The sequence below is a fragment of the Sinocyclocheilus anshuiensis genome, unplaced genomic scaffold (genome assembly GCF_001515605.1).
Source record: "Sinocyclocheilus anshuiensis isolate Anshui unplaced genomic scaffold, SAMN03320099.WGS_v1.1 scaffold206, whole genome shotgun sequence".
NCBI classification, from domain to species: domain Eukaryota; kingdom Metazoa; phylum Chordata; class Actinopteri; order Cypriniformes; family Cyprinidae; genus Sinocyclocheilus; species Sinocyclocheilus anshuiensis.
The window spans coordinates 1566334-1578758 of record NW_015542358.1 but is presented as its reverse complement, the minus strand read 5'-3'; the positions used below and the strand labels follow the sequence as shown (position 1 = coordinate 1578758).

Sequence of the window (12425 nt, the reverse complement as noted above, 5' to 3'; positions counted from 1 at the left end):
ATTTCAATGTTAAAAAAAAAAAAGTTTTTTTTTTTTTTTTTACTCATTTGAAATTATAAATTTTTTAAAATTACAATTTCCACTCTTATATCACTAATGAATTTATGGTTCCATAAGGAACCTTTAGCATCCATGGAACCTTTCCATTCCACAGGAGGTTCTTTCTAGTGGAAAAGGTTCTTTAGATTATTAAAATGTTCTTCAAACTAAGAAAAAATGGTTCTTTTAAGAACTGTTCACTGAAAGGTTCTTTGGGGAACAAAAATGGTTCTTCTATGGCATAACTCCTTTTCAAACCATTGTTCTTAAGAGTGTATCATAAAAACACAGTTCATCGCTGACTAGCCAACTAAACGTTTAGTTAGGAAGTACACATATTAAATCCATGTGCATCGCTTGTACTGAGAGACAATATGAATAGTGCCAGTAGTTCAGTGGCAGATCTTGGACAGTCGGTCCATATCAGATTCTTCTAAACTCTGCAGCTTTTTCATGGGATTGCAATCTCTTTCTGCTCCGCTTAGGCCTCTCGTTGAAATCAATCAGTTTTTCCAGCAGCTCCCTGTGCTGTAGTTTGCCGCCCCCTCACACTTCAGCTGCTCTCCAGCAGCATTATTGCTCTGTTCGTGACACGATGCCTCTTTACCTGCTTGAAGCCAACATGGGGGTGGGATGTATTATAATAGTGCTGCTGTACAGTAAAGATCACATCACAAAAGAAGAAAATAAAAGCACACTGTAAAAATATATTTTTCAGAGAATACTAGAGTATGTTTCACCAGAAAATATCATTTCACTCTTTCCATTTCAAAATGTCATGTTTAATTCAGTGTGTTATTTGCCGTTTCGTTTGTAATGTGAAATCAAAAAGTAAACAAATTCAATTTATTTTATTTTTTTTTTCCAGTGCAGTCATGTGTTTTTTTTTCAATGCAATTCTGTTCTGGAGCAACATTGTCTAGACAAAAAAAATAGTATTTGCGGTAGCACTTTTTTGTTTTATTTAAAAACTTGCAAGGCATAATTAAACTTGTATTACCTACGATAAGTTATACTTCTGTACGAGTGTTATTTATTATCACTGATACACTAATATAGTTTTTGTTAATGTTTTGAATTAGATTAGATTTTTAAATGATCTGTTTTCACTTTTAGTCAAACTTTTAGTAATTTTGTTGTACATTTTTTTTTTGTCAATTCATTCGTTTTTTTTAAAGATCTATATAGTTTTTCGATATATGTCCATTAGCTTACGTTAATTAATGCATTAATTTACATTAACTGTTGTAGCCATTTAAGAAAATTTATTTTTTGTTTTATATTTATGTTTAAATATTATTTGTTTGTGATTTGTTTCAGTTTAATCTGTTAATTATGAAATAATTTTGTGTAATTTGTGAACGTCATAAAGTGCGTGGTAATGAATTGAACGGCAATACGCCGGGAGAAATGGAGTGGGTCAGACAATTTTTGACCACTTCATACGTTTAGTTTGTGGAAAATCCCTTTTTTGAACGAATTTCGTTTTGTATAAATTGTATCTTAATTTTGATACATATTTTTGTTGATCAACTATCAAAATCAAATAAGAACAAAGAGAAATCTGTGGAATAAAGTGCGTAACAAGACTATTGTTAGTTCATGTTAGCTTATGTCCATTAATTAATATTAATTAATTTATATTAACAGGTACAACTTTGGATTTTAATAATGTATTAGTAAAGTCTGAAATTAATATTAACTTAGATTAATAAATGCTTTACAATTATTTTTCATTGTTAGTTGTTAGTTATATTAACTATTGGAACCTTATTGTAATTTCTTCATGTTTTAATTATTTTTTTGGGCCACACTTTGGACTTTTGCCTCAGTGAACTACTAATTTGCCACATATTAATAGTTAGTAAGATAGTTGGTTAAGTTTAGGTGTGGGGTAGAATTAAGGGATCTAAAATATGCAGAATAAGGCATTAATAGGTGCTTTATAAGTTTTAATAAACAGCCAATATGCTAGTAATATGTATGCTAATAAGCAAATAGTTAATAGTGAGAATTGGTCCTTAAAATAAAGTGTTAACATTTTTTAATCATTCTTTTATTTGCCTTGGCTACTAGCTGAAATATAACCAGTTTACGTTTTTTATATTTTATTTTGATTCTGTTTATTTTATTTTAAGCAGTTGTAGTTTTAGTTAATTATAATAACCCTGCTCTGTATATGACCAAGACATGTGACTTCAGTATAATAGTGTTACTGTAGTGCTTGATTTGTCTGTATCTTTGACCATTGTATTTTCTTTTGCTTTCTAGCAAGGTAGAAATATTGCATAACACCAACAATGAGGAGTCTGTGTGGGTTCGAGCGCATGTCTGATCTCGCCCGAGCCGTTGAGTGTGTTCTTACCGATCTTTGTGAGGATCACAGGTGTGACCACACTCCTCCTCTTACTGCCGTCGCTCAGGAGGGTGGAGTTGCCCGTCGGAGGAAAGAGTTTGCCGTTGCGGAAGGCCAGCAGATGTAGCTTATAGACGGCTTCATCAGCCTGACCTGAGCTTCCCAGAGACGAGAAGAGAGACGGGGGAAGCTGGAGAGACGCCTCCACGATAGTGTTCTGCAGACGTGGAGATGCAATAACGTTACTGTCAGAACATGATGGATATATTCCTGCTTCCACAGCTTTATTGGAGTTCTCGCTTTGAAGAAGCGCTCGCCTTATAGGTTATGACAAATCAACCGTATACGTACAGGAAGTAGGCTTGCTGCGATAGACGGAGTTGATGGTGATACCGAAGCTGTCACTTGCCCACCGCGGCATCGTTTTGATTTTTTATAGTAATAAAAATCATTTAGTTCATTTAGAGAACAGACACTGCGATTAAAAACTGAACGCGGCTGCTCATTGCAGCGTGCCGAACGACGTCAGATTTCATTTATCATGTGAGGAGAGTGAGGTGAGACGGATGAGACGATAGCGAATGATTAGTTTCGAAACGAAATGCAAAAGCGCTTGTTTGGCAGTATTTTGAAAAGCCTGTTGACATTTGCCGTTTATCTAAGATGATTTTTTAAACACTCGTTTCTTTTTTAATTGGTTCCACAGTGTTTGCTGATTTTTACTTTATTTGAACTTTGTGTAATTTATTTATTTATTTTAATTTGCCATCAAGGTGTATGCCGCGCCTCCAAACTTTCTTATTCGTTTTGCTGATAAACGTTCTACGTTTCTTATTTATTTGGTTCCACGGTGTTTATTGGTTTTCAGTTTTGTATACCTATTTAAACTTAAGTTATTTGTTATTTTATATTAGGCCTAGCCTATAGCATAGTGTATTTTTATTCATTTTGTTAATAATAGTTCTATGATTTATAAATAGGTTCTATGATTTAAAAAAGTAAGTTTGGCATTGTATTTTGTTGTTGCTTGAATTGCATTCAAGCAATTGACGCCGAATTGCCGCTAATTTGAAAGTGAAAGTAATATACGCACGCCACATTTACAAGCTATTTAAATCTATTTATTCACTTTTTAACACCATGCCAGCATCAAGGCTATTTTCATGGCGATCTCGGAATAAATTATACAAGGTATACAATTAACAAAAACACATTTCAAAACTGATTATAAAAAAATAAAAAATTATAAAATACATTCAGGTGATACATTTTTAAATAAATCAGTTAAACACACCTCTGAATAAAACCATTGCCTATTTACATTAAAAACATTACAATCCAATAAAATATGCTTCACAGTCATTTTAGTTTGGCAAGTAAGGCATGATGGTGGTTCTTCACCTTTTAATAAATATCCAAGTGTAAGTCTTGTATGACCTAAAAGACATCTTGTACAAACAACTTGGTCATACCTAGATTTAAAGGCACAATATGTAAGACTTTTTTATTAAAATATCCAAAAAGCCTTTGTTTCTTCTGAATACGCGCCATTTAGCGGCGAAAAATTACATATTGTGCCTTTAAAACTAGGATGTTTCATATAGCTTATTTTCATGACATTTATCCCATTCCATCTGCCACATGTCATTAATATAAGAGTTTATCACAGGTTTGACATCACAAAAAGGAATTTGACACTCGGAAATATTCAGTTTGAGTGCTTCTTTTGCAGTGATATCTGATTTAAAAGCTATTTATATGCAAAGGAAAGCAAGGAGAAGACACAGTGATACCAGTATTACCGGTGCTGTCACACGTCGATTAACCGGTGGGGACATTTCCTCACCGTCACAACCCTAACCGGAAGTACCCGAGACGAAATGCTTACTCTGAGAGCCAGTGCAGACAGGTTGCTTGTCACGTTGCATTTGAAGCTGAGCTGGCGCTCCGGGTTGATGTCGGGGTCTCTGGGAGAGAAATGGGCCACGGGTGTGCGCTCCGGTGAGAGCTTCTGGAACAGAGTGCAGGTCATTCCATTGAAGCTGCTGGCCTTGATGGCATGAGCCTCCAGAGCAATGTTGTGAGAGTTCTGGTGAAACAGATTAGAGGAAAGAAGAATGATTACAATATCATGCACATATTACTGAATGACTGTGAACACCAGGTCTCCTTCAAACTACTCTATAACAATCTACACTTTTAATCAGCGAGGATGCATGAAATTGGTGAAAAGTGACAGCATTTATAAAGTTACAAAAGATTTTGTTCCCACTTTATATTAGGCGTCTTTAACTATGCGCTACGTAGAATGTACTTATTTTGGTCATGTTGTATTGCAAAACACTTTTGCTGTTATTGAATGGGATCTGGTTGAGGTTAGTGACAGGTTTGGTGATTTGGTTAGGTTTAAGGGCTAGAAGTTGGTTTAAAAGATGTGAATACAGAAATACATTACAGATGTAATTACATCCAGGTATTTTTTATATTTAATTTCAATGTCGGTACATAGTAGTTAAAGACACTTGATATAAAGTGGGTACAAGATTTCTATTTAAAATACATTTAAAATGTATCACGGTTACCACATAAATATGAAGCAGCACAACTGTCTTCAGCATTCATAATAACCAGAAATGTTTCTTGAGCAGTAAATCTGCATATTATACTGATTTCTGAATGATCATGCGACACTGAAGACTGGAGTAATGATGCTGAAAATTCAGCTTTGATCACAGAAATAAATTACATTTTAAAATATATTCATATATGAAATAGCTTTTCCAAACTGCAAAAGCTTTCACAATATTAGTGTTTACACTTTATTTTTGATCACATAATTGCAGCCTTTGGAAGCAGAAGTAGTGTAACCTACATTTTGTGTTTGAAAATGGTTTAAAATATAAAGGGTTCAACATAAAGACACTTTTTTGAAAGACACTTTTTTCAGTTTAAATAAGTTATATAAACTGTTCAACTGCTGAAAAAAAATAGAATTTATTATTTTTATAATCCGCACACATCTCGTCTAAACATACTAACCCTGTACTGTAATCCAACTGAAGTTTTCCAATTGAAGTAATGTAAAAAATTACTATTTTTCCAGTGATTCAGAGATATGTATCATTGCTGTTAGAATGCACAAAACTGAAATACTTGCATAGGTATACAGTACATATATATTTGGATATACATATATATATATATATATATATATATATATATCAAGAGACCTAATCTCAAAGTAATCAATGAAATAATTTTGGATTGTCCCTTAATTTGTAAAAGCAAAGAAATCTCATCTACAATGAAATTCACGAGTGGCAAAGCATTCTGGAGGGTTTAACATTTTTTACATTTTTGTTAATAGAAATAAGAAAGACATAAAACTAAATATTAACATGAAATTAAACTAAAATGAAATTGAAAACATAAAAATAAAAGCCAATTAAAAATATTAATAAAAAATAAAATCTCACATAATCAAGAGCACGAACAGACTATTTAAACCAGAGTCAAAATGCACAATTTAAATGATTTTCTCAGTACTCACAGTAGAATAGGCCAGAGCCCCATTACTGATTCGGAGAGCGGCAATTCTCTGCAGGCACTCAACGATACGCGAGCACGCTCGCGCCTCCCTCTGAGCCATCCATAACACTCGCTCATCAGCCAGCATCAGATTACTGGAGATATCCACCATCACATCTCCCAGCTGAGAGAGGAAATGCAGTTAGAGACGATGCAACACATGCACACCCACCCCACAACACTGATGATCCCTCCAGGCCCACATTATTCCCACAAACACACTGCATACTCATTCAGTGCAGTTACAAAACTGCATTCCTGAAATCAACTAAACCTGACATCACACTCAGAAAAATGCTAATGAGCTAATGTTTTCCGGAAGAACTAAAACGTGATTAGTGGGATGCGTCCGACTTTCCCACACTGGAGGAACGCACATTGTGAATGTTATCAAAAAACAATGCTGCAAACGCTGGAGCGCTAAATTGCCTGTTCTTTGTCAATTCAATGCAACCTAAATTCTAGTGCTGTCAAACGATTAATCGCGATTAATCGCATCCAAAATAAAAGTTTTTGTTTTCATAATATATGTGTGTGTACTGTGTATATTTATTATGTATATATAAATACACACACATGCATGTATATATTTAAGAAAAATATGTTATATGTGTATATTAAATATATTTATATATAATATAAATTATATATAAATATATTTAATATACACATGTAAATATTTTCAAAATGTATAATGTGTGTGTATTTATATATACATAATAAATATACACAGTACACACACATATATTATGAAAACAAAAACTTTTATTTTGGATGCGATTAATCGCGATTAATCGTTTGACAGCACTACTAAATTCCTAAACAAAATCACATAACCGACGCAAAATCGTGAGGCAAGTCAAATTTAATAAGGTGCCCTTGCAATATGTGAGATGTTGAATGACGGTACGGATCCCTGCGCAGGTGTTACATGATAACATTTCCCCTCAACACTGAGTGAAGTGCAACCTGATCCTGAATAATAGCTTCTACGTTCCTCTGTGGCCCAGTGCCCAAATCCTATCTGCACTTCTCCTCACTGACTGAACCGTAAAAGCCTGTTAGTTCTCCAGAGATGAGGAGAGTCACGAACCGAGGTGGCCAACAGGTGCTTTAAATGGGCAGTTCTCAACCTTTCTGACTCCAAGACGCCCCTTTGCACACAACAGCATTCAAAGGTGCCGCGATTAAGGATTTTTATTTACTCAAGCTCTTCCAGTTAAAATAAATATTAGGCATTTTAGGTTAAGTTTAGCATAACGGATTTTAGTTTTCAACAGTGTTATTGTGTAACTAAGACTAACACTAATAAAAATAATTTTCAGTAATTGAAATAAAGCTGAAATAAAACTAAATAATTATTAGAAGAAAATAAAATGTATTTAATTCAAGTAGTTGCCAAGGCAGCATTTCTAGTTTGTTAGTTTAAACTGAAGTACTAAAAACAAAAACAAAATAGAAATGAACAAACGAATGAATAACATTAAGCTTTTATTCATTTTAATTATTCATTTTCCAAATCTGGAAATAACACTTTTAACATTCTGACCATTTTGATTAAGACTACTAATAATTAACTGAAATAATGCAGAAATAAAATAAAAATATAAATATTTGATGAAAAACTGTGCTGCATTGATGAAAAATATTTGATGAAAAACAGTGCTGCATTGGTAAATAACTGAAATAAGTTTAAGCTCAAATTAAACTAAATCAGAAATAAAACAAGTAATTTTAAAGCAATTTAAACTTCACGATTACTATCATATTATATAAATATTACTAACATACTGTAGTAAAAATGTACAATTTAAAAAAAAATAATAATAATAAATCACACTTTTAAATTTTAAACTTTTTTCACTTTTTACTTTTAAATTCTCAAATTGTTTAAATTCTCCTAAATATCCAAGTTTTCTAAGACCGTGGGAATCCTGGTTTTTCACTGAACAGCTGAGGATGTCAATAAAATAAATATCTTGTTATTTTGTCATCTTGACGTCCCATCTGCTTTAAATTCCCTGGATCTGAGGCCTTATGTGATTTGTCTCAGAATGACTGTTGAAGTGTTTATGTAAGAGAAGCTGCTCACAGATCAGTTAAAGTGTTAGACTTTTGTGTTGCACAGAAAAGAAAAAAAAACATTATTCAGAACAGACCCTATATGACTTGATTTGATTTGACTCGCCTCTTTATACTTCTCGGCAAACTTGCCGATCTTCTCGATCATCTCGGCTACAAAGATCACATCCACCTTGTCAGAGAAGTTGGGCGCCTCTGCGGTGTAAGCCAACAGCTGCTGCGCCGTCTGAACCGCATTGGTCAGATTCAGAGGCATCTGACATACCAGGAAAAAAAGAAATAAAATTAAGAAAATGAGAACAGACACAGAAGAATCAAATATTATGTCTGACATAAACCACTAAAAAAAGGTGCATGATGAGGATTAAACACAGAATACTGCATGGCTCAACTGCTTTGCCCAATGCAAAGTTACACTTATCTACCTGGTTGATAATATAAAGCACACGCGTGACGTCTTTCATATATTCACAGCGGGAGTAGTCGTCCTCTGCCCACTGTCCACTGCGGCCACATCGCCTCCACGCGCGTCGATCTTCCGCCAAGCTGCCCGAGTAAATGCCAGCTCCGCTCACCTGCCGTTTACAGGGCAAGTACGCTGTAATGCCAGACAGTGTCCGAGGCCATCTGCATACAGACACGTTCAATACATGTTCATGCACGACAAAGGAAGTACCAATCTGTCTGTGATGTTGCATAGAAATAAATAGCCTTAAATGGGAATATATTTGTTTTGATTTAACAGAATATGCAATAAAAAAAGTCTAAAAATAAATGAAAGTTTAAACTTGTGCTGTAATATGTAGCACTTAGATCTGTTACCACTAGAGTGCAGCAAAGAGCTAAAAAAATAGATTGTTTTGATATCGTCAGCAATGTATACACAACTGATTCAATGATCTAAATCTGTTAATCATATTTATACTGTTTTTTTTTTTTTTACTTTTAACACCTTTACTAAAGCAAAGTTTAGAATCAGTAAGATTTTTCTGAAAGAGATTACTACTTTTATTCAATAAGCATGCACTAAATTAACCAAAAGTGACAGCGAAGACATTTATGATGCTAGAAAAGATTTCTATTTCAAATAAATGCTTTTTGTTTAACTTTCTATTCATCGAAGAATCAATTTAATCAAATAAGCAGCATAATTTTCAAAACTGATAATAATAAGAAATGTTTCTTGGGCAGCAAATCAGCATATGTGACCCTGGAACACAAAACCAGTAATAAGGGTCAATTTTTTGAAATTGAGATTTATACATCATCTGAAAGCTGCATAAATAAGCTTTCCGTTGATGTGTGGTTTGTTAGGATAGGACAATATTTGGCTGAGATACAACTATTTGAAAATCTGGAATCTGAAGGTGCAAAAAAATCAAAATATTGAGAAAATCACCTTTAAAGTTGTCCAAATGAAGTTCTTAGCATTGCATATTACTAATCAAAAATGAAGTTTTAATATATTTACGGTAGGAAATTTACAAAATATCTTCATGGAACATGATCTTTACTTAATATCCTAATGATTTTTGGCATAAAAGAAAAATAATTAATTTTGACCCGTACAATGTATTGTTGGCTATTGCTACAAATACACGCCAGCGACTTAAGACTGGTTTTGTGATCCAGGGCACATATCGGAATAATTTCTGATGGATCATGTGACTGAAGACTGGAGTAATGATGCTGAAAATTCATTTTTGCATCACAGGAATAAATTACATTTTTAAATACATATTACAATAAAAAAAGTATTTTAAATTGTAATAATATTTCATTTTTTTACTCTATTTTTGATCAAATAAACACAGCCTTAGTGAGCAGTAGAGACTTTCAAAAACACTGAAGTTTTAGCGACTCCAAACTGTGAACAGCATCATGTGATCAGATGTGCACTGGACTCACCTGTAGTCCCCCTTGTTGTTTGACACCCGATCTGGCAAGCAGTATTTGGCAGAGCTCTCCAGAACCACGATGTGGACCGTCCTGGTGTTGTTTCCTCGACTGGTGCGCACGCGACACTCCCAGTTCCCCGTGAATCCCGGCTGGATGTTGGAAATGGTCAAGGCGCTGTGTGAGGACAAAACAAATGAGGCAAAAACTGTTGCTCTGGGAGAAAAGTCAAGATTATGAATTTAGCATACAGATTTTAGTATTTCACAGTGTTATTGTTACTTGAAACTAAAAGTAAAACCATTACAAAACTTCTGAAATAAAGCTGGGGGGGATCTATCTATCTATCTATCTGTCTGTCGTGTGTATATATATATACAGTATCTCACAGAAGTGAGTACACCCCTCACATTTTTGTAAATATTTTATTATATCTTTTCATGTGACAACACTGAAGAAATGACACTTTGCTACAATGTAAAGTAGTGAGTGTACAGCTTGTATAACAGTGTAAATTTGCTGTCCCCTCAAAATAACTCAACACACAGCCATTAATGTCTAAACTGCTGGCCACAAAAGTGAGTACACCCCTAAGTAAAAATGTCCAAATTGTCAATATTTTGTGCGCCCACAATTATTTTCCAGCACTGCCTTAAAAAGTCTCATTAGGAGTACAAAACTAGTAAAATTAAAAAAAATAAAATAAAATAGAATTACTACAATTGCAGCTAAAATAAACAAGAAAACTAAAATTATGAATATTTTGAATTAGCTTTTATTTTTATAAATACTATAATTAGTACAAATACTACTAAAATAGCACCGGTGTTCAAACGGACGCTCTGGCAGGATATACAACCTATATTTGTCTTCCTTTAAGAACAACGCATGGCTTTTTTAAGTTCTGGCATTTTCCAGCACAATGTTGGTAGATCAAGTGTGAGTTTATATTTCAGGTATATGTATCGTCACGCTCCAAGGCAAACACTGCTCATAGTGTGATTCATGTATATCTAGCGTGCAGAAAAGACATTCAGTATTGGGTTATTTGTCTTCCTTTAAGAACAACGCATGGCTTTTTTAAGTTCTGGCATTTTCCAGCACAATGTTGGTAGATCAAGTGTGAGTTTATATTTCAGGTATATGTATCGTCACGCTCCAAGGCAAACACTGCTCATAGTGTGATTCATGTATATCTAGCGTGCAGAAAAGACATTCTGCAGTCAGTATTGGGTTTGGTATCTCCTTCACAGCTGGCTTCTATTACCTGGCTATTAAAGAGCAATTCTGCACCATGCTTTTCTCTATGTAGATGCCCTGAGTGGCATCAGGTTCCACCATCTTCCCGTCCTGATACCACAGAACCTGCATGTCCTCGTCCACGAAAGAGGCCATGCACTGAAACGGCAGGCTGTCTCCCTGGAAGACGATCTGATGCTGGGACGGAGTCATCTGGAAGGAGGGAAGCTCTAGAGGAGCGTCTAAAACAGAGAAGGGAGAAAATCAAAAGAGAGAGGATGAAAAACACTGTGGTGAGCCACAGATGACTGCTATGTGCAAAAGCTGACATTAATGAGTGATCCGAGAGCAGTTTCATTGTAGTTCTTGCACAAGCTATGGTTACAAAAGTCCAAAATCAACATAAACGGGAGGCCTGAACCCAGGCTGAAGGTCTTTTATAGCAGGATTACTTTGCTTTTGGTGCAGGAGAGTGTGACTGTATTAGTAAAAGAACAGGAAATCAATGGTTTTGAGCTTTTTTCAATCACCAATCATGTATTCTTTTCCACTAATTTAGATATTAGACTATTAGAAACAGTGTAATTTTACTATAAAAGATTAGATTTAATGTGCAATGTGTCACAGGTCATGGAAAGCTAAGGTCTGGTTACTCTTATCAGACTACATGTTGCACAATGTCATTAAAATATAACAAAATAAGGCACTTATCTCCTTTAATCTAGTTTCTGTTTGCTAACAATTTAGGCAAAACCTGACCTATTTGCGCATGTATGCAGTGTTGTTATTGTTAACCAAAACTAAAACTATTATAAACGGTTTCATGATTTGAAATAAATATGAAAAATAGAAATGTTACGTTAGCAACTAAATGAAATAAAAATACATAAGAAAATAAAGCAAATCTTAAGAAAAGAACATTTTAATAAAGCTGAATAGAAATATTTTTAAAAAAACAAATAAAAATAAGCACACAACAAAATTACTAAACCCTAAACTAACATTAAAAATAAAACTGAAAATACATTAGGAAATAGCATAATATAAATAATATTAAAATAACACTGATTGTTAGAACCAAATCCTAATACATATATTTAATAATTATGATGAGAAATATAATATACACACAACAAAATTACTAAAATTAAAAAAAAAAGAAAAAATTATATATATATATATATATATAGTAATTTCATAATAATAATAAAACATATGTAAAAAA

General features: G+C 33.8%; 1 protein-coding gene across 1 annotated transcript in view; it reads right to left on the bottom strand.

Moving 5' to 3' along the window:
* Positions 1 to 12425, bottom strand: part of LOC107691845 (adhesion G protein-coupled receptor A3-like) — a 56832-nt gene that overhangs the window by 12348 nt on the left and 32059 nt on the right. Inside the window, exons 7-13 of the mRNA XM_016490663.1 lie at positions 11229 to 11442; positions 9974 to 10138; positions 8491 to 8692; positions 8172 to 8321; positions 5946 to 6107; positions 4284 to 4484; positions 2405 to 2612 (exon numbers count right to left, since the gene is read on the bottom strand). Coding sequence (XP_016346149.1) covers positions 2405 to 2612; positions 4284 to 4484; positions 5946 to 6107; positions 8172 to 8321; positions 8491 to 8692; positions 9974 to 10138; positions 11229 to 11442 — 1302 coding nt within the window. The remainder of the gene's footprint in view (positions 1 to 2404; positions 2613 to 4283; positions 4485 to 5945; positions 6108 to 8171; positions 8322 to 8490; positions 8693 to 9973; positions 10139 to 11228; positions 11443 to 12425) is intronic.